At 43.6% G+C, this 23162-nt stretch overlaps 1 protein-coding gene across 1 annotated transcript in view; it reads right to left on the bottom strand.

The window, feature by feature from the left end:
• The window catches only part of Mbtps1 (membrane bound transcription factor peptidase, site 1), a 54627-nt gene that overhangs the window by 27291 nt on the left and 4174 nt on the right, over positions 1–23162 (bottom strand). Inside the window, exons 2-9 of the mRNA XM_085681788.2 lie at positions 15188–15675; positions 13706–13963; positions 10139–10342; positions 9733–9843; positions 9296–9405; positions 6087–6203; positions 5564–5631; positions 1519–1621 (exon numbers count right to left, since the gene is read on the bottom strand). Of these exons, the coding sequence (XP_085537914.2) occupies positions 1519–1621; positions 5564–5631; positions 6087–6203; positions 9296–9405; positions 9733–9843; positions 10139–10342; positions 13706–13963; positions 15188–15350 (1134 nt within the window). The 5' untranslated portion in view covers positions 15351–15675. The remainder of the gene's footprint in view (positions 1–1518; positions 1622–5563; positions 5632–6086; positions 6204–9295; positions 9406–9732; positions 9844–10138; positions 10343–13705; positions 13964–15187; positions 15676–23162) is intronic.

Below are 23162 nucleotides of genomic sequence, written 5' to 3' on the forward strand. Positions count from 1 at the left end.
CCTGGGAGACAGAGGCAGTTGGATCTCTGTGAGTTCGAGGACAGCCTAGTCTATAAAGCAAGGTCCACAACAGTAAGAGCTGCACAGAGAAACGCTGTCTTGAAAACAATCAAAAAGTATAGTATTAAAACAGCAAAGAAAAACGTTTTGCTGACATTTTAATAATTGCTCAGATCAGAAAGCAGTCACTGACTTGTCAGTGCGGGAACCAGCAGCCTGCTCTACCTTCTGATAACCTAAGCAACATCAGAGAATAGGGAAACTAAAACCTAAAAATATTTACAAGTGTCTTCATAAGAAAAACCAGCATATGGTTATGACTTGCTATTTCAAAGAGTAAGGCACCACTGAGGACGAGCATCCTTCAGACTTCACTCCTTCAAGTCCCTAAAAAGTGGGCCCGTATGAAAAATACAAAAGAATTTTAAACCAATTCCCCCCTCTCACCCCGCCGCAGCTTCTCTCTGTGTTTTTCTCATGGTTTTTCTCATGTTTTTCTCATGGTTTTGCTGGGCAGCCCAGACTAGACTTAAACTTATTTGTGATCTTTTATTCTAGTCTTCTCAGTGCTGGGATTACAAGTATGTGCCACCATGCCTGGCCAAGAACTTATTATATTCTGTTGAGAAAAAGTGACCTACCCTATTTGAAATGAAAACCTTTCCCAGGCAATCAGTCACAAAAGGAGTGTATAAGAACAAGCAAAGGGTGAAGACACCATTGGCCACAGCTCCACAGATTTCTCGGTAGCCACTGAGACCAAGGACATGGGCACCATGTACAGTTGGTAAGGTGCTTACCCAGGGAGCTACAGACTGATGCTGACATGAGAAAGGTGTGAATCTTTCTGGGTCCTTCTTGAGATCTCCCAGAGCTTAGCACAAATTAGAACGAGACATGACCTGACCCCATAAAACTCTATGGACAGGTGCTCCCCAGACACCTATTAAAGGTTAACACAATGGGGCGGTGCTCTGGGGGAACATCTAATTCTGAACCACACTGAAGAAAAGGAGAGTCAAGTGACGCACAATCAAATCCCATGCAGCTCAGTCACTAACATTCTGATATCGATGAATCACTAACATGAGAGAGGGTAAACGCAATGACGCTGTCGGCAGGACGGACACTAGCTATTCTTACTGGGCTTTCATTTTCACTGTAACGCTAAGGATGGAACCTGAGGTCTGGCACTTGGCAGCCAATGTTCTCCCATCGTCCTTGGAACTGACTTCTTAAGACCAAAGATAAATCTGAGCTTGTATTAAGGAGTGTTGCTGTCCCTCAGAATTCCCCAGGATCTTCAAGGCAACTCGACTCACTGAATTAAGGTGGTTAACTTCAAAGGAGCCTGATGTGTGCTGCTGCTGCTGCTGGGGTATGTAGGTGTGGGCTAGGTATTTGTGTGCACATACCATAGCCTGGGCTACTTCTCTGCCTGTGCATTGACAAATACATGTCAGGGCTGATAGATCAAGGACTCTGTGAGTCACATTAGGCTAATATAGAAAAGCATACCCAGGTAGTCATTCCCCTGGAAGAAAAGCGGGCGATGTTATCTTCAAAGTCAATGCCACCCACTCCAATCACATCCATCTGATCAGCAGGGTTATTCAGAGTGCTAAATTGAGACATACAAAAGAAAAAAAAGAGAAAAAGGGGGGAGGGAGAAAAATAATTTAAAATGAATAATTCAAACCAGGTCAAGCAGTCCCAGAAAAATCCAAGGCCATATCTTAGGTTCTTCTGCACAAAATGTGTACAGCTTTGATGGAAGGCTGCTCCTTAGAGCTGTCCTGTGAAATGCCACAGTGCTGCACTTTCATGTTGTAGCCACTTATATGGAAGGCCATTTGTTTCCCTCTCTTTGCCACCTAACTCACGGATGGGCCCATCTTGAGGATTTCTCCTCCCTGGTGTCCCTGGATCTGTCCTGACTATGGACTTCTCCAGAATACACACATCAGTTTCTCACTCACCTACATGTTCTCACACCACGCTGGAGTTGATTATTTTGTCTTTCACCAGAACAGACACTACCTAAGATAGCCCAGATCTATGGTTGTGTTGCCAGTCAGACCAACAGTATGCATGCCACTTCCTCAAGAGAACATGAAGACAGCTACCATCACCATGCAATCTTGAGCCCTAAGATGACAGACATATGCCAGAACCTCATGGCCGTAGATCTGCACAAAAAGCTATAGTAAAACAACTGACAAAAAAGTTTAGGTCATAGCCAGGCATGGTGGTACACACCTTTTAACTCCAGGACTCAAGAGGCAGAGGCAGGTAGAGGCCAGCCTGGTCTATACAGTGAATTCTGGGCCAGCTAGAGCTGTCTAAAAAAATTTATATTACAAAGTCAAGATGAAGCTGGCTGGAAAGCAGGCACACTTAAGAGCTTCACACATGACAACTCTGCTCCAAGAACCCCGATAATGCAAATCACAACTGATTCCCAGGGGTTTCAGGGATGTGCAGCAAGATCCTAGAGCATGAGTTTTCAGAGGCTCAAAGCTCAGTCAATGCTACTCTGTAACCAAGTAGCCACTCAGAGGCAGCAGAAAGCTTCTCACCCAGTGATGCTGCAAGTCTGTACATTTCCATGACGGTAAGGAACATAGGCTAACAAAAGCACATGGCAGGACCTCCTGCTGAAGTCAGCAGAGAATCGCCACTTCCCATCTCCCTCAATGTGTTAATCCTTAAATCTCAACCCTTAAAAAAATGAGGCACTGAGAGGACCTGGCCAGGAAATAAAGAAGCCCTGTTAGGACTGAAAAGGAGGGTGACTTCAGCTGTATACTAACTTTCTTAAGTCTCAGGGCTAAGAGTGCAGAATCCAGAGCTCCTGGTAAAGAAAACAGGGGCTGCCCACCTCACTTCCAGGACATGCTTCCATCCTGACTAGCAACGGGAGCACTCCTCCCAAGCCAAGCTGTAAAATGGTAACTTTTCATGAACTAGGACACAGGGAGAGAAGATGCCCATGTCCATGAGTACTGTGAGCACATCAACAAGCCCACATGGCCATTCCACAAAATTTTCCTTTTCATCTATACTAATTTCACAACTCACAGGTCAGAAGCTCTCAGAGGTGACTACCCTCTGGTTCAGAAAGGGCCTGCGTGATAAGGCAGTCAGAATGTCAGAATAGCATAATAAAGGACAGACAGTATCAACAGGAGGATCAGCAGCAGGGACAGTTGAGAGAACCTTCAATTGCTTCTACTGGAGACACAGGTGGGAACCAGACCCAAGGAGGAGTGCATGGGTCAAAAAGTTCTGGCAAAGAGCAGGCAAACTGTCATGGCGCAAATCAGGTGCCACACCTGTTTCTGTACACATAGCTTTAGTAGGACATGGCCAAGCTTGGCCATTTCCCCATCTCCCCGCTGTTTTCTCATCGCCTCTGTGATGAGACCATCTGACCACAAAGCCTACACTATTTACTCTCTGACCTCTGAGGAAGTTTGCCAATCCCAGCTAGACTATCAAAGAACAATGTGTATTTGCCCATTAGGTACATCTGTCTACTAGAAAACTGCTGCAATATTGGCTTACACAGCAATAAAACAGACCAAAGGAAAGAAGTAGCAGCTGCCAGTCAGGGCTTTCCTTGTATGTCAGCATCACCTGCATAGCACCTAAAGAGCAGGCTCAGGACCCTGGGACAAGCAGTAAGGCTAAGGCTCAAAGTGGAAGGTGCTCAGCCTGGATAAGCCCCATCACACCTGTCTGGTCAGGCCTAAGGCTCCACTCCTGTCCATGCTGAAACAGTCAGGGTAAGAAAGTCTAAAGATAGGAAGAGGGTCCAGGAAATCGACAACACAGGTGATTCTGAATTGACTAGGGCTGTCAAAATGAGAGAAGTAGCATCAGGGAGAACACATAAAAAGAGAACAAGAGGAGCTGACACCAGATGCCCTAAGAGCTGGTGTTTGCTACAGAAAAGGTACTTAGGGTCCTTCATGCCACTTAACATTTTATGAATTACAGCACATCAAGAATTGTGGACCTTTAGAAGGGATGGTGTATACATCAAGCTGCACCAGCTTCACATCACAGACCTTGTCCTATGCTCTGGATGGTTTGTCCTACAGACAGCCTGTCCTCCCTCAGCAAGAGCACCGAATGAAGTATGAACAAACGAATGGATACACTGCTGTACACAGGCACATAAATCACACCCCTGGCATCTTCTCTTTTCTCTGAGGTCACCTTATACCCTTGGTTCCAGTACTGAACTGCACCCATCCAGAGTAGCCTGTGGCTGAAGGTAACAAGCATTCTACAACAGAAATGTGCCCAGAGATTGCTTACGAATGTCCTCTATAGAAGGAAAGCCAGAGCAATAGGGAGAGAACTGAGACCCCAGGTGTGTTTGTTTGTTTATCGGGTTTTTAAAAGAGGGTCTGTCTACATAACCCTGGCTGTCATGGAACTCAATATGTAGACCAGGCTGGCCTCAAACTCACAGATATCCACTAGCCTGGGATTAAAAGTATGTGTCACCACACCCAGCAGGCTGAATTTTGCAGTGGGGAGTGTTTCATATTGCACACTGCTTTAATTTCCAAGAACCGACATATGGTACACCTTGACTCTATCTTCTGCTGTTCTCCCAACTGACCTTGTCAACCCCAATGGCACCATGTTTGCATCAGGCACCCAGCACATGAGTCTGGCTGTGTTTACACTCATTCTTTTGGGCAGGCAGACATTCATCTATTTACCTCTTAACCAATGTGCTATACACAGTCTCAAAAAATACTCAGAACTCACTTGTCCCTAACAAACCCACTATCCTAACTATTGTCTTATTTTCTTTGAAGTAGGGTCTTATATAGTCCAGGCTGAATCTGAACACCTGATCCTCCTGCCTCTGAAACCTTTCAAGTACTGGGATTACAGGTATACGACACCATGCCCAGGCTCCCAATTAACTTTTGTGCTTTGTGTAGGACATATGTACATTTTAGTACATGTGGGTATGTATGTAGATATACATGCTCACATGTGTTGCTGGAGGTGAGGTGGCAACAGTGAGGGTCTTCCTCCATTGTTCTCTAACTTATTTTCTGAAGCAGGACCTCTCAATGAACCAAAGTTCATCAACTGGTTAGACTAGCTGGCCAGAAAGCCCCAAGGATCATCCTCTCTTCATTCCTAACGCTACTGCTAGGGGTAATAGGTACATGCAGCCACACCTGGCTTTTTATTTAAGTGCTGGGAATCCAAATTCAGTTTTTCATGCTGATGTGGCAAGCCCTTTGTCAACTGAGTCATCTCCCCAGATCCATTCTATTTTGAGGGGAGAAGGGTAGAATAGAACTTTCAGGCCTCTAAACTACAGCTAAGTTTTCAATTAACATAAAAAAGAATAGCTTCCATTTACAATTGTTGAAGCAGGTGATAAGGACTAAGGGGTCACTGTGAATTCTTTTTTATTTTAATTAAAAATTTAACAAACTTCAGACAGATATAAACAAGGACACATACAAAGACACACAAACTAAAGACTAAGAATCTTTCAGGTTATCCTGCTGGGATTACTTACCCATAAAGAGGTCCGTCATTGCCGATAGCAGAAACCATGATTACATTGTTAGCTGTTAATTCCCACACCTACAAAAATACCAAGAATTTGGTTAACCCTACTATCAACAAGTCAATGTCCTAGAAACTGGAACTTCTTCAAGTACGCCGAAAAAAGGAGCCCCCTTTAAGGTAGTGGGAGGTTCAGAGGGATGGGCAAATGGGACAGTTTTGGAGGACAACCCCATGAACCTGGGGCTGGCCAATGCACAGCACATTGGCCCAGAGGCCAGGCTCAGGAAAACCGAGCGCAGGTTTAAAAGAAAGGCATCAAGGCACCAGGGAAGCAGCAATGCTCCTTAAATATACCTGCTCCCAGGCCTCTAGCACCCTGGGTTGCAACATGCAGGTTTCTGAAGTTCATGTCATTAACCATCTGTTTCACAAAGCTGGTATTTCCTCAGCAGAATGACTGTACACCTCAGGATATAAAAGCACAGTAGTTGTCACACAACATACCGCCCTTGCATGGTGACTTGACCAACCTTATCAACAAAGGGATGATCCATGAAGTCAGGACCGCCGATGCTAAGGTTTAGAACGTCAATCTTCTTTAGGATGGCATAGTTGAAGGCGTCCAAAAACCAAGATGTGTAAGACACCTGGTTAAATTGAAACAGTCCTCTGAGGGTCTCAGCAGAAGTGTAAAGAGCTGTGACTGCTCTGCTTTCTAAGGACAAGCATACTCTTCAAAGCATGGGGACAAATCCCAAGTAAAAATGCTTTAGAATGTAAACATTATACCCACAAACTAAGTTCTCTAACTAGATCCAAGGAAGAGGACTGTGCTGTATGCTGTGTCTCCCCTCAGAGGGTAACAGGCAACTGTCTACCTTACAGCATGCCTTCTAGGACCAACCTGAGCTTCTTACTGCCCTTATAAAGGACCCATTCTAGACACTGCTGTCACGTCAAGCATTTCTACAGTTCAAAGAATCCGTCTAACACCCTTCATTCCTAAAAGACTGAAGGACAAACAGGAGCAACCACGGTTGCATCACAGTATCATACCACCAGTGTTGTTTTCCTTATGTTATGTAAATGAAACTGTTTTTCAAAATACTACTTCTGCTGTTTGTTTGTTTGTTTGTTTAGATAAAAGCTAAGCCAGGCATAGTGGCTCACAACTGTAACCCAGGCATTTAAGAGACTGCAGCAGGAGGACTCCCTTGAGTCTGAGGCCAGTTTGGGCTACAAAGTGAGTTCCAGACTAGACTAGGGCTACAGAATAAGACACTGTCTCAAAAGCAAAAACAAACCAACCAACCAACAACAAAAACACAAAACCAAGTTCACAGTGGGCAGAGTAGGGCGGTAAGAAAGAGTATTTTGAAAGCCTTCTTTAAAAAGTTAAACTGTATGCTGACATGCAAAAGAAATCCTAGGAGGTAACATAAGAAGCAAAGAATACTCCCCACAGGGAGGTTGGGGAGTGAGCTGAAAGCCACTGGAAGGAACAGGTGTCATCACTGTGCTTCCTTTTGATGTGCTAAAGCTCAAAAATCAAATTTAAAAACAAGGGCTGGGGTATTGGAGAGATGGATCAGCGGTTATGAGCACTGGTTGCTCTTTCAGAGGTCTTGAGGTTGACACCCAGCAACCACATGGTGGCTCACAACCATACGTAATGAGATCTGGTGCCCTCTTCTGGCATACAGGCATACATGTAGGCAGAACACTACATACACAATAAATAAATCAATCTCAAAAGAAAGAAAGGAAGGAAAGAAAGGGAGGGAGGGAGGGAGGCAGGCAGGCAGGCAGGCAGGCTGAAGAGACAGTTCCCTGTAGTGACCACTAGGGTCAACTGTAAACTTGAAGACTCTAGGAACAATTGGGAGATGGGCCTCTGGCCATGCCCGGGGTTATATTAATTCACATGGAAAAAGCCATTTCAATTGTGTGTGGGTTCACAGAGCAGGACACGCAGGGGAAAGAGCACAGCACTAGTTTGTATTCATTGCTCTTCTGCTTTGTGATTGTGGATTCTGTGACCAGCTGCCTCAAAGTTCATGCCACCCAGAATCCTGACCATGAGGAACAAAATCTTCAGCTGTGAGCCAGAATCAATTCTTTCTCTATTAAGTTGCGTTTGACAGAATATTTTGTCACAGCAACTGGGAAAAAATTAAGCAGGTCAAGAGCTTACTATGCAAACATGAAAGAGTCTGATGCACACATAAAAATTTGGATGTGGTAGCACATGCCTGAAATCTCAGAACTAGGGGAGGCAGATCCCTGGGGCTTTTCTGCCACCCAGATTAGCCTAATGGGTAAGTCCCAGTAGTTTGAACATGAGCCTACACATTTAAGCTGGATCCAATAACCTGAATCTGGCCAGGCCTCCCTTCAACTCTCTCTAGAAAAAAGTTAAGCAACCTACACTGTGACTTGACAGTTCTCTATTTATTGTTCTCTCTTTGCCTTGCATGTTACACTGAACTAAATCACATGATCTAAAACTTACTGCCAGCCTGATAATTTCTTTGTTCTTGGGATGTGCTAATTATGCAAGTGCTCAGAAGCTTGCGTTCTTTTTTTTTTTGGGGGGGGGGGAGGATTTTCAAGACAGGGTTTCTCTGTGTAACAAACAGTCCTAGCTGTCCTGGAGGTAACAGACCAACCAGGCTGGCCTCGAAATCACAGAGATTTACCTGCCTCTGCCTTCCAAGTGCTGGATTAAAGGCGAGTGTCACCATAGCTGCCTACCTAGAAGATTGCTTTTCAAAGACATTCCTCTGACTTCACCCTGGCAGTGATCTTTCCCTCTTTCCTTATCTCTTAGTCTCACTCTTAATAGAACCGCTCTCTTTCCTTCTAAGGTCCCATAATGCTTAGATCTCCATATACTGTACTGGATGTCTAATGTTCTCTCTCACACAGTAAGGCCCTCTCTCTTAATGAATGGCATCTTATGAAGGAACTAATTTCCTGGACCAACTGCTGCTTCTCTTCTTTCTCTTTATCTAGTACCAATGAGAGATCCTGTCACAAGAAACATGTAGAAGTCAGTAGTGGTAATGCAGGTCTTTAATCCCAGCACTCAGGAGGCTAAATTCATGAGTTTGAGAGCAGACTGGTCTATATAATAAGTTTCAGGCCAGAAAGGAAAGACAGTGAAACCCTGCCTCAAAAACAAAACAAACAAACAAACAAAACTCAAGGTGGGCGGTGTTCAGGCTGACATAGCCTCCACACATAAATGAGTATCACAACTAAAACACACACACACACAGAGACAGAGACAGAGAGAGCAGCCTCTTCCTGTTTCCAGATGAAATGAGGAACGAAGCAGCAAACTTAGGTGCTGGAATACTAATACAGAGGTCTGTAACATAAGTCCTCATTCTCCAGCAGTAGGAACTAAATGGGGGTGGGACAGTATGTATATCATAAACTATGCCATCAGTCCATCATGGAAGACCGAGACCATAGCCTAGAGGGTTCAGGCAAGCCTGATTGTGAAGAACAAACAGATCAATGAACCACAGTGGCCTTGGAGGAAGGTCAGTCAGCAGGATTGCAGTAGGCTGATGAATGCAGTATTGAGGGAAGGACACACAGAAGACAGGACAGTGTGAGACAATAAGGAAGGCTGTTACTCCAGTGTGCATTTGCAATGGCTGCACAATGGTACTTTCCGTCAGACCTCAGCCCTGACCATCACATGTTTCAAGGCCCCTCAAACACCTACCTGATTATTGGTAAAGACCCTGAAGATGTGCAGCTCTGCATCTGGGGCGAATCCCTGGCACTCCCTCATGCTGGCAATCACACCTGCAACAAATGTGCCATGACCCAGCCCTGCAGCCACAAGAAAAGAAGCCTTGTGAGACATCTGAGAATGCACAATGAGGTAGAACACTCAAAACCACTACCATACACTCCTGGTCTTGGAAATACATGAGCAGCCTCTGCTGTGGTATTCCCCTCATATTCCCGACACCACTGTTCCGACTCTCCTTTGTGGGCAACTCCACAGGTAACCTTTCTCAACAGCTACCTCCTTCATTCCTAGCCTCTACTTCAGCAAAGCTTCTTAGTACTTGGGCTTGACTGTGAAACCACAAGACAACTCACAAATATTGGCCTCCAGATCAAAAGTCCTGCCCTCATTTGACTGGGACCTACCATCATCCAGGGTCCGCTCATTGGTCCAGTTGGTTCTCTCTTTCACATTCTTGAAGTGTGGATGCTTCTCACTGAGCCCAGTATCAAAAACAGCAACCCTGACACTAGCACCTTATTCCAAAAAGAGAAAATAGCAAACAGTCATATTGGGAGAAATAATCTTTCTTGATTTCCACCCATAAAACACCATTCCTCTGAGGGAGCCACAGAAACAGGAAATCAACGACAGGCCCTGGCATAGGACAGAGCTCACAGGTAAGTTCACACACTACTGAAAACAGGGCTGTTCTGCTCTTGTCAGCAAAAGAAAGGGATTCTCACTGGTTCTAAGTTTCATCGCGTAAGCAACCTAGAAGGCAGCCTCCCTTGATGCTGACTGTCCAAGTCCCTGGTCTGCAGTACACACCTGTGTATCCCATCTGCCACAGCACATCTGCCTGCAATGTCTGTGCAACCTGTCGAGGAATGGCTCTCAGCAATCGTCGACTTGAATGTCTTCCTGTTGCATGCCAGAATCCAGAGCCCAGGGAGAGACTGGCTCTTTTCAGGGGTCGTGATGACTGCCACTTCTGGCTCCACCGGGTTTCATTACATGGCACAATGGAGTCGGCTAGTGGCAAGGAAGAGCATGATCAGAAACCAAGAGGACAAGCGCACATACCGTGCTCTAAGGCAAGGTCACCTGAAATCATGTTTCAGAAACTTTCCTCAAGGCAACCACAACTATGGGAGTGTTCAGTTGCCATATTACACCCAAATGACTCTTACAATTTTATAACAAAGGGAAGGCAGAAAAAGACTTAAAGTAACTTTTACAGAAGCCCTGCTAGGGGTCAAGGCATTACACATCTGTAACCCCAACACTAGCAAGGCTAAAACAGTTTAAAGCTACCTAGGCTATACTGCAAAACTCCATCTCAAATAAATAAATAAACTTTTTTTCTTTTAAATAAATTCAAGTCAGGGTTTCTCTGTGTAATAGTCCTAGCTGTCCTGGAACTCACAGAGATCCACCTGCCTCTGCCTCTTGAGTGCTGGATTAAAGGCATGTGCTACCATCATCAGTCCATAAATAAACCTTTTATAATACTAAAACACTAAAGATAAAAATCATTCTCACCAGTGGCCTGCCCCCAACAGGCCAGAAAATGACCCAAGAGCTGGCCACTGGAAGCCCGGCAGATTTTACAGCGCTGCACGATGGACAGGAAAAGGCTGTCTTCCCTCACTGAACACACCTCTGGTCACACTTCAACAGGAACTTTAAGCTATGTTCTGCTCAAACAAAACTCAGTAATTTTTTTTTACCTTTTCTAATTTCCCTTTTCAAAAAACAAAAGAACCAGGAGGGCTAGAGGAGGGTCTGAGGCAAGAGAATACTCTGGATCTATTTTGTCTACTTTTGCTAAGATCTGTCAAATTGTATACCTAAATGATGAATTTTATTTTTTTTTTAAAAAATTTATTTATTTATTTATTATGTATACAATATTCTGTCTGTGTGTATGCCTGCAGGCCAGAAGAGGGCACCAGACCTCATTACAGATGGTTGTGAGCCACCATGTGGTTGCTGGGAATTGAACTCAGGACCTCTGGAAGAGCAGGCAATGCTCTTAACCACTGAGCCATCTCTCCAGCCCCCTAAATGATGAATTTTAATACCTGAAAAATTCCTTCATTTAAGAAACAGTAATAGCCAGGCAGCGGTGGTACACACATTTAATCCCAGGATTCGGGAGGCAGAGGCAGATGAATCTATGAGTTCGAGGCCAGCCTGGTCTATAGAGTGAGTTCCAGGACAGGCTCCAAAGCTACATAGAGACCCTGTCTCAAAAAACCAAAATGAATTAATGAATGAAATAAAAATAAAATATTATAAGTATTCATTTTACTTTTCAAAGTCTATGTAATAATGAAAAACAAATTATATTTTAAAAATCTTAATTTCATTTATTAGTGTGGGAAAGCACATACAACTCTGAGTCACTTCTCTCCTTCTACCTTTGCATGGGTCCCTGGGATTGAACACAGATTGTCACTGACAGTCAAGCACCCACTGAGTCACCTTGCTGGCCCTCAAATCAGTTTTAAGAAGCAGCCTGTACTACTCCAACAGTACTAGATCTAAAGCAAATGACTCTCATTGCTCTCAAGCCTTCCAGGCCACACCCATGAAAGTATGGAATGTGGAAAAACGAGGCTGTCAACGCCATGAAGCAAATGTCTAAAATGACAGTCCAATTCAAATCTATCTTCACTGAGTTTCCCAGGTGACTCTAGTCTTTAAATCAATAGAAGGGGCAATCCCAGAGACACTGGATAAGAACATTTAGATGATGGAGACAGTCTGCTCTGCTTGACCTTAAACAGAACAAAGCACTCAAAGAAAATAAAATAGTGAGGGGCACAGATCATGTCATATGAATAACCACTGAGAGAACTTGGGATCATTATCTTGGACAGAAGAAACTGATGAGAAGAACAGCAAGACATCTGCAAAGAACAGATAATATCCTAGTTAGGGTTACTATTGATGAAATACCATCACCAAGGCAAATTGGTGAAGAAAGGGTTTATTTCAGCTTACACTTCAGGTGACAATCCATCACCAAGTGGAGTCAAGGCAGGAACACAAAAAGGGTAGAGGTAGGAGCAGATGTAGAAACCATGGAGGGGTGCTGCTTACCGGCTTGCTACATGGCTTGCCCTGCTTTCTTATAGAACCCAGGACTACCAGACCAGAGATGGTACCACCCACAATAGTCTGGGCCCTCCCACATCAATCAGCAATTAAGAAAATGCCCTACACCAAGTCACGTGGCTAACAAAGGCAAGAATTATGGGCTAATATAAGTTACAAGAGTTAATAAGAAGCCTGAGATACTAGGCCAATCAGTTTATAATTAATGTAAACCTCTGTGTGACTTCTTTGGGACTTAACAACTGCGGGAACTGGGCAGGACAGAAACTTCAAGACAGGGTTTCTCTGTGTTAACAGTCCTAGTTGTCCTGGAATCAGCTCTTGTAGACCAGGCTGGGCTCAAACTCACAGAGATCCACCTGTCTCTGCCTCTTGAGTGCTGGGATTAAAGGCATGGACCACCACCACCTTTTTTTTTTTCTTTTTGGTAGGCATTTTCTTAATTGAGGCTCCCTCCTCTTAGCTGACTTTGGCTTCTGTCAGTTTACATAAAACTAGCCACCACAAGTGGACATCTTTATGATGTCATTAACATCTCAAGCGAAAAAGATGTTAAGAGTTTTATCTTAGGGCCAGTAAGACAGAACCCAACAAGATCCAAAGCAAGACAGAATTCAGTCTAACATCAACATGAAGCAAAACCTGAACTCAGCTGCTATCACATGCTGTGAGCACATTGCTAAGCACTACACCCTGGCACTATTTCACTTCAACCTCTGAGAACCAGTAGAGTGAGTGGCCAGTACCTCTCTCTGTTAGGAGAGAAAAATGAAGCTTATGGTGAAAAGGAGCTTCCTGCTCAAGACTATAGCTAGCACAATATAGGACAGATGCTGAAGAAAGGAACCCAAAAGGATGGCCTAGGCTTCATGACTAGAATCAGGCAACTCTAAGTTTCCAAAAACATTCTAGAGTTCTCAAAGATGAATGAACCAAAATGAACAGGAAGCCACATTGAATGATAGTGTATGTAGGCACCTGGCTAAATGTACCAAGCTTGAGCTGGTTTTCCTGAGTTGTTAGGGAACTGCTTTGGAGGTGGAGGCATGAACACATGGATGGTCAGAAGTTCAAGGACAGCCTAAGTTTCATAGTGAATTTGAAGCCTGAGCTACAGGAAACTGTCTTAGAAAACAAAACACAGAAATTGCCTGAGAAGACCACATTCTCCACTGGAGAAATGTGAAAAACAACACAGATGTCTCCAAATCACCCTTAGCAACTCTGTGGTGAAAGTCAAGCAGTGGTATGGCCTGTGCTCACCATACTTACATTCAGCAAACTTCAGGGAACGAAAGACTTTCCGCTGAGGGGTCACCCGCTTGATGTTTGGATGATCTTCAAGTGTGAGCAGCCCAGCCTTCTGTTTCTCTTTTATCTGAATCACCTCAAAATCACTAGGGTAGTCACTGGATGGGTTGTTCCGAGGTATAATTCTCCAGTTGTCTACTTCACTGCTTTTCATAGCGCTTGAAATAAATGAGTTTCTAGCTTTGGCTGTGAAGTACCCGTTGAAAGCCACAATATATTCTGAAATCAATGGTCACAATAAAAGTAAGTACTTACATACATAGCTGAGTATACCTAATCTGAATCTTCACTGGCAAAAGAACAATGTACCTCAAAGACCACAGCAAAACAAAAGCAAGCAGAAAGATAAGTGTAAAATGCCATACACAGTCGGATGGTGGTGGCAACTGCCTTTAATCCCAGCACTTGGGAGGCAGAAACAGATAGATCTCGCAGAGTTCAAGGTCAGTCTGGTCTACAAAGTCAGTTCTAGGACAGTCACCAGGGCTAGACAGAGAAACCCAGTCTTGAAAAACCAAAACAAACAAACAAACAAACAAAAAATCCAAACTGTAGACAATAGTATGCAGAGTTTCTGGGTAAAGCTGACATACATGAATCTTAAATCACACAAAATATACAGTTCAAACCCAAACACCTGAGTATTTTTTAAACGTAAGTATGGGTCTGATGAGCTGGTTCAGTAGTTAAGATCCTGCAGAAGACTTGGCTTCAGTTTCTAGTACCCAAGACAGGCTGCTCACAGCCACCTATAATTCTAGCTCCAGGGAATCTGATACCTCTAGCTCCCATAGGCATCTGCACACATGTGTATATATCACACACATATATAATCAAAATATATCTTAAGAAATATTAACTGGGAGGATGGAGGGTTGGAGAGATGGCTCAAGGGTTAAGAGTGCTTACTGCTCTTAGAGAGGACCCTGGGTTCAGTTCCCAGGACCCACACAATGGCTCACAACCATCTGTAACTCCAGCTCCACAGAATTCAAAACCCTCCTTTGGCTTCCACAAGTGTCAAGTGGTCCACAGACATTCATGCAGGCAAAACATTCATACAAATAAAACATTTGTAAATTGAAAAATAAAATAAAACAAAACTCCCATATCTATAGAAATTTGACAACACTAAAGAAATGTAGTTTTCCAACGGGGACAGGAGTTCAGAGAATATACAGCTGTCTGTTCTACAGAAGGCAAAGACAAAGACAAAGGTTCCTCTGCCCGAGACTTGACTTCCAAAGTGATGCTCAGTAACTGCATCAGCACCCTCCTGCTACAATGGCAGAATGGGAAAACACCTTAACCAAATGTTAATACCTACACAGTGTGCACTCATTCCATTTGAAATTTACCACAGAAGTGGAAAAGAAATTAATATTTATATTAAGTTTGAAAACAGTAAGATGGGAGGGCCCAACAATAAAAATAGTTCATTACCATATTCCACCACAGTTGAGGAGAATTCCACCTTCAAAGTCAGGTGGGAACAGCTAAGGCATGGGGCCTTTTCAAAAGCTTTCTTCCCCAGCCTATCACCAAGATGCTTCTTCCCGCAGAGCAAAACCACCAGCAGAAGAAGCCAGATGTTGATGAGCTTCATGGTCCTAAGTGAATACGGTCATAAAATTGCATAAATTCAAATCGCACTAGGTTCTTCCTTGATCAGAAGTGAATTCCTCTTTTGGCTAAAAGCTGCAACCTTACTGATCAGCCACCCTACAGACTTGTCCAACGTAAAGAAAACCTCAGTCCCATAGTCACCCACAGCTTGGCCCAAAAAGAGGCTTTCATTTCTTTCTCCGCTTCTTCTCCATCTTGGACAGAGGCTTCTCTCATTAGGACAGAGTCGATTAAGTCCTAAACTCCATTTGCGCCACAGGCCCAAATCTAGCGGGGATGCCCAAGCAACCACTCTGTGAGCCGATCTGAAACAAAACAGCACACAGAGACATCATAAGTATCCCGAACAAGCCAGATATGACAGTTACAGTTGCAACTTAAATGGAAGGGTCAGTACCCCAGTTACAAAACAGACAAATGAGAATACAACAAAGTCCCCACTCTTTCCTTTAGATTTACTTACACTTCACTGCTTTTCTGGAAACATTTCAAGACAGTTCTCCAAGAAAGTGAGGCAAGTGAAGAGACTACGGGCAAACCAGCTAGCAAAAGGAGCATGGGGCAGGCTACACTAGCTAGAAAGGAACAAGAAAAGCCATCCTTCATGTTCCACCCTAAGCTTCTGCTTCAGACTCTGTTTTTCAACATGTGAAGCTCTCCACAGTCCAGGGCATTTAACCAATCAGCATCTACAATTTTTCAGTCAAAAGCATAATCTATAGGTCCTTAGTTTCTGCTGTAAATTGTAACTAAGTACAAACTATTTTCTAAATAAGTCATTTTAATAGGTTAAGAGACATTGCTGAAATGTAGTCATATTTTAAAATACTTTCTACCAATTTTACGAAAGGGGCACAGAGTTTTCTGCAGCCATTAAATTTATTTTACCTGAAGCATCAAACTTAAACCAGTTTAATCTATTATAAAATCAGATTAGCTCTTTACTGAAAGTGGAATAGAGAACAGATTGTGAGGCACATTATTGTTATACATATAAAACAATATAAATAACATATGTTACTATATGCTATTTGAGTATAAAGTTTCCCGTGGACTTATATCTCTCTCAAAATATCTAAAGTACAGGAGGAACAGCTGTTCTTCACAACAGTAGCAGTGAGGGCTGAGTTGCCACAAGGTGACCAGTAAATGCAGCTCACCATCATATCTGTGGGGAACAATCAAGTTGGAGGAGGGGGCAGAGAATAAGTTAGGCCCTTATTCTGTTACAAAAGCAAAATAACAGCAACAAAACCAGACAGAGAATGAGCTACCATCAACCAAGATGAGTCAGTTAAACTCAGATTCTTCTGGCAGAAACTGGTACTTTAGAGTAATGAAAAGGTTTTGGCTTCAGCAACTGCCTGTTTGTACTTCTGAAACAGGAAAGGGACGGAACAGTACTGAGGGAAAAGGACCTAAACAGATGTTTAAACTTTACCAGTAGGACCTTCACTGCTGCACTATCCAATAATCTGCAAAACCAGCCACTCTAGAGCCCACACCACAGACCGGGGCTGCTGGAATGTACTCACAGGAGAAATAACGACGTTTATCTCAACAGAAGAACAATGAGAATGGCAACCACAAGAGCAAAAAAGTAAAACAAAGACCCAATAGAATGACCAGAGGTCAGCTAAACCACCTTACACATTCTGCAAAAGTCAGAAGCCCTAGCAGAGCCATCAGGGAACAGAGTCTCAGAAAATAGCCCCTAAAGATCACTGGTCAAAGAATATACAGTCAGTCACTGAAGTAATGTAATAGTTCTAACGCTGTAGTAAGTGTGCACTTTACAAAAGAGACTGGAGAATTGTTCAGTGATTAGAACTGACTGCTCTTCCAGAGGCTATAGGTTTGATTGCCAACACCCACATGGCAATTTACAACCATCTGTCATTCCAGCGACAAGGATCCAAGGCCCTCTTCTGGCCTCCCTGGGCACTGCATATATATGGTGCCAGACACACACGAAGGCAAAGCACCTGTACACATAAAATTTTAAAAATGAAAAAAAAGAGAGTAACAAAAATAATCTCTTAAACCCTTCTGCCTTAAGAGAAAGAATCTGTAAGCTAGTGTAGAAATATATAATGTGAATGTTAGTGAGCAATACTTGTGAGAGCATCATAGGCCTTACTGCAGTAAATCACTTCTAACACTGTCCTTGATAACTCTCCCACAAGAGACAGTCAATTTCTATTATGATGTATTCTGTGCAGAAGAGATAGTTGAGTTTACAAATGTTTGTGTTTTAAAAAATAAAGCTGGGGCTGGAGAGATGGCTCAGAGGTTAAGAGCACTGCCTGCTCTTCCAAAGGTTCTGAGTTCAATTCCCAGCAACTACATGGTAGCTCACAACCATCTGCAATGAGGTCTGGTGCCCTCTTCTGAACTGCAGGCATACACACAGACAGAATATTGTATACATAATAAATAAATAAATATTTTTAAAAGAAAATAAATAAATAAGTAAAAATAAAAAATAAAGCTTTCCTGACGATCAGAGAAGCAATGCAACCAGACACTAGAGAGACCTTTAACCTCTAACAAATCCTTAGACTGATTGCTTCAGACTGCACTGAGTTCCTGTGTCCTCCTGCCTTATATTCCTCTATCTGCCCAGCCATATCACTCCTGTCTCCACCTACCTACTGCTGGGATTAAAGGTGTGTGATCTCAAGTGCTGGGATCATCTTTGTGTGAGCTTTGTTTCTCTTTTAGACTGGGTCAATCTAGTGTAGCCCAGGGTGGCTTTGGGCTCACAGAAATCTGTCTGCCTGTCTCCTGTGTGCTGGGATTAAAGGTGTGTGCCACCACTGCATGGCCTCTAGTGGCTTAGCACTGCACTCTGATCTTAGTTCTGGGAAATGGGACAGATACACACACACACACACACACACACACACACACACACACACACACACCCAACATCAAAGGGCACTCTGTCTTTATTACTCACTATGCCATACCATTTTATAGGGCTTATCCAGTAAGGTACGCCCCAAGGAGAGGAAGGGAGGGAGAGAAAGGGTGGGGAGGAAAGGGAGAGGGAAAAGGAGAGAAACAGAGAAAGCTAGGGACACAGTGCTGAATGTATGAGGAAGCAAAGGAAGCCAACCACAAACCAACCACCAGGCCAAAGGCAGAAAAGGAAGGTGTCAGAGAAGAGGTCACCTAAGCTGAGATAGAGTCCCTTTAGGAGTGACAAGAGGACACTTTTATTTCCTTGTGCAGAAGCTAAGCTGGGGAAAGAACATACAAGGCACCATAGAGGGAGAAGTGGTGCATATGCGGACAAGGAGAACACAGAATATGCACAAGGACCAATAGAGCATCCTGTCTGAGGAGGAAGGGGGTTGAAGCAGGACATTCCAGAATGCAGGCATCAGTAGCCAAGGGGAGTGAGCATACACAGCCAGAGAACAAGGCTGCTGAGCAACTGCTCAGAGCTCCTCACTGTACAGACAGGAGGATCAGAGTACTAGACAAACCATGGTAGAAACCTCTGACCTCACAGAGCTTATCTTCCAGTGTGGGGATGCAGATAAGAAATAAGTAAATACAGCTTAGCTGATAGCAAGTGCTGTGCTTAGAAAGCAGAGAAAAGAAGGAACAGGGCAGCTAAGAGAGATGCACCATCAGCCTGAATGCCACAGAGACCCCAGAGAAGGTATTTCTAAGTGGAACCTAAAGGAAGTAGTTTGGAGTGAGAAGAAAAGCAAAGAGGCCAGTATGGCTGAGCAGAATCCAGAAAGGGAAAGGAGGGGGACATGAAAGAACTGGGGACAGAAACTGGAGACGGAGTAGAGACAATCCTGAACATCAGAAAGAATCTCAGCTTCTGTTTTGAAAGGGAAAGGAAGACACACCTGACCACTGAGTCTTCTAGGAGAAATGAACATAGGGGACAGGAGATCCTGTGGAAAATCGTGGGTATAAACAACCCAGGGAGAGAAGATGCTGACTTGGACCTTAAGACAGAGCCAACAAACTCCTGATGGCAAGAGGTGGGAGAATGCAGGTAAGGAATCAAAGTTACAAGGATAACTTTTGCCTCTGAGATGAAGACTAAATGGAAGCCGGCTCAGGGGAACACTCACGTGAGAAATAAGTTGTGAGCACCTCTGCTTAGGATACTCAACAACACTGGGAAGCAAGCAGAGGTTGGCTGAATCCTGGGCCACAAGCACCTCTTCTCTGGGAAAGACAACAGGAAACAGGAGAGACTGAAAGAAAGCCAAAATCAGACTTCCTTGAGGAATAAGTCTACTGACTTAGCTTTTAGAGGGAGAGGGAGATAGCTCAGCAGATAAGGCCACCTGCTGCCAGGCCTGACTATCTGAGTTCCATTCCTGGAACCTACATGATAGAAGGCATGAACCAGCTCCCACATATGTCCTCTCTGATCTCTACACCAGTACCCATCCATACAAACAAAATAAATATGTTTTTAAAATGTTACTAAACTCTTCCAGAAAAAGGTCACACTAAATGAAGGAGTTGCCCTAGTCTGACTGCACTCCACTAAATCCCATCTACTCCAGGAACTTGCTCTCCACACCCCCCAGTGCTAGAAGGAAGTAAGGAAAGAAGGAAGCCGTTTCAGGTACAAAAGTCTCCTGAGATAAATGAGCAAGGTGAAAATGACAACAGCTCTGCTGTGTAGACACAGGTAACCTACTTACTGCTCTCAAAAGTGAGAAGTCCAGGCTCTTAGATATAGACATTACTGTGACTGGTATGAGGTAGAAAATTACAAAGTCGAAGGTTTCTACAGGTTCCCAATCCTAGAAAAAGGAGCAAATCATTTTCCTTTATGGCTTTTAATTCACAACTCAACTGCTAGAAGACAGTGCATGGGGCCTGGGCACAGGAAGCCAATCATTTACCACTAACCCCTGCGCTCTTGGGCCTGTGTCCAGAGAGATCCTAGTCCACAGACATATCCAGTGGGGCTTTTAAAGAAGAGACTGCACTTTGAGAGTTGTAACACACCTAGTCATCTGTATCAACAACCTATGATGTCCAAGCTATGACCCCAAGCAGTAAACAGGAGCCCCAAGACATGCTCACTAGCTAATGGCAAACAGGAGCACCACAACAGACATTAGACAGTGTGTATGCATAGGTTCACACACAGGGAGAAAGAAAGCCACTAACTTGTCCTTTACTTTCTGAGTTAGTATGTTGAGGACAAGGAAGCCAGAGAGACCCAGTTAGAGCTGGAGTCAAGCAGGTAAGAAAAGTGTGTGACGAAAACACCACCAAAAACTAAAATGAATGAGCCATTCAGTATGAGTTGAAACTGAAAGGCTGGTGTGAGCTCAAGGTTTTCAGATGTACTCAGAGATGGAAAAATAAACACAGGCACATCTGAATACACATCCCATTTACCAAGAGGACACAGCAGCAGTGCCATGTGTTGTACCCCCAAGAAGGAAGCTGGCTGAGTACCACTCTCCAGGGAAGAAGCTGGGATCCTTGACGAGACAGCTCAAGGGTGGGTGGGACTAGATGAGATGACTGTGGAACCCCTTGTGCCAGACAGTGAAGCAGTGCTCACTCAGAGAATGGAAATATGTTGCCAGAAGCCAGGGTGGAGGAACTCTCCCTAGCAAAATCTGGGACAATCCAAGCTTCACAATATATGAGTAACAGAACATAACTCCTTGAAAAGTCAAAACGGGAAAACAGTCTTCAACACAAAGTAGAAGCTTAAGGAAAACTCTTCTATTTACATAGTTTCAAATGCCGCCCACTAAAATACATATTTACAAAGAAGAAGAGTGACTTCACCACATTATCCAAGCCAACCAGCCAGGGACAAAGGGGCCCAATCCACCCCCTCCCCCAGCAGAGGCACTGAGAAGAGCCCTGCCTATTTCTGAGGTTCCCCCCAAAGTTTTGCAGCAATCAAATCATGAGGAGGCATCAGATGAATCCCAAGGGCCATTTCATGCAGCAACTTAACACTCATGGGTTGTGCAGTGTCACCCAGAACAGGGTGACAGCTAACACTGACTAACATGAAATGTGGAGTGCAGCTGACCATGGAGATATACTGAGGGTCCAGCCCCCGGCCCCTAAACTAAGAATATACAAACCCTTTATATAAAATAGCACAGCACTTTCACAGAACTGTGCACACCTACCCACATTCTACGATTTATATCAGATTACTTTTAGTACCTACAAAAATGTAAATGCTAAATGGTTCTGCCTCAGAGTACAGACATATCTCAAATAATTTGTTTTTTTAAAAAAGTCTTCTTTTATCTCGTGTACAAGTATTTTATGTTTATGTACATGTGTACCATGAGCATGCAGTGCCCATGGAGGTTAAAAGGCAGCATGGGATCCACTGATGCTAGAGCTACAGTTGGTTTGTGAGCTGCTATGTAGAACCTGGGAACAGAACCCGGGCTCCTTGCAAGTGCTCTTAACCACTAGCCATCTCTCCAATACCCCAAAGAATTTCAATCATCACATGGCTGAGTACGAGGGACTGGGACACTGGGGAGGGAGTGCAAACCCTATCTCCTACTCTACAGAGCTGATTTGTTTTCTGAAAGGCTTCAGTCAAAAACATTTTGTACAAACTAGCTTTAATGCTTTTACCATTTACATTGTAAAAAGCCCAAAACAAACAAACAAACAAAAACAAAAAACCAAGTAACTTTCTTTCTGAAAAAAAAAAAAAGCTAAGCACCTAAAATACAACTCATACTTAATAATTCAACAAATTCAGCAAATATTTTCATGTAATTAATGATTTTTAAATCTCAAAACCATTTGTCAATATGCACTAAAACCTTAATACTGACATAGAAAGATTCCTGACTAGGAATAAAAACTTAACACTCAATGAGCATTTCTTGGTGGCAGTTGAGATTCAAATTCATTGTCTTATAACAACTCACATAACCCTCATAACATCCTATTATTAGCCCCACTTTTGGGTGAGAAAATTGATTCCTAAAGGAGGGATGCCCTTGCTGCTCTTATATCCTGTTGTTGAGTGGGAAAGGTGCCTGGACACCCCAGGGTCTGGTTCACATTCTTCAGAGAGAAAGAGTGTACTGTTTTAAAAACGCTCCCTAGGAATTCAGTCCAACATGCGTAAGCCTGAAGCCCACTATTTACATCCAAGGATATATGGTGCAAGATTGTAATGAGGAAAAATTAGAGACTATCTAAGCATACAATAATAGGGGACAGGGGAATGATTACGGTTTGCTTCAACTATAGAATACCCTGCAGCAATTTTTTTCAAACTGTGCCTTGAGCCAGGCTGAATCATTGTTCCCCACAGATGTTCACATCCTAACCCCCAGAATCTGTCAATGTGACTTTAAAAAAAGACTCAGCAGGATATGACCACCCTATGGGAAAGGCACCCTCCATCCTCTAGTCACTATAAGTCTCTCTATCCAGCCAGGTGCGTAGTTCAGAGGTGGGGTGATAAACTCCAGAGTTCAGTTTTTTTGATAGAAAGAAATCAAGGAGCCAAGGATTATAGGTAGCTTCTATAAACAGAAGGAACTAGATTCTTTCCTGAGCCTCCAGAAAGAACCAGCTGTCAATACCTTGACGTACACAGGAAATGCATGTCAGTCTGTGCCAGTGCTAGGAAAAGGAGAATGTGCTAAATGAAGTATTAAAGATATCAGTTCATGTACAGAATAGACTAAATTTTGCCCCCACCCTATTTTTGGAGACAGATTCTCTCTACATAGCCCTGGCTGTTCTGGAACTATGTAGATCAGGCTGGCCTCAAACTCAGAGATCC

Source organism: Myodes glareolus, chromosome 22 (genome assembly GCF_982192425.1).
Source record: "Myodes glareolus chromosome 22, mMyoGla1.1, whole genome shotgun sequence".
Classification (NCBI taxonomy): domain Eukaryota; kingdom Metazoa; phylum Chordata; class Mammalia; order Rodentia; family Cricetidae; genus Myodes; species Myodes glareolus.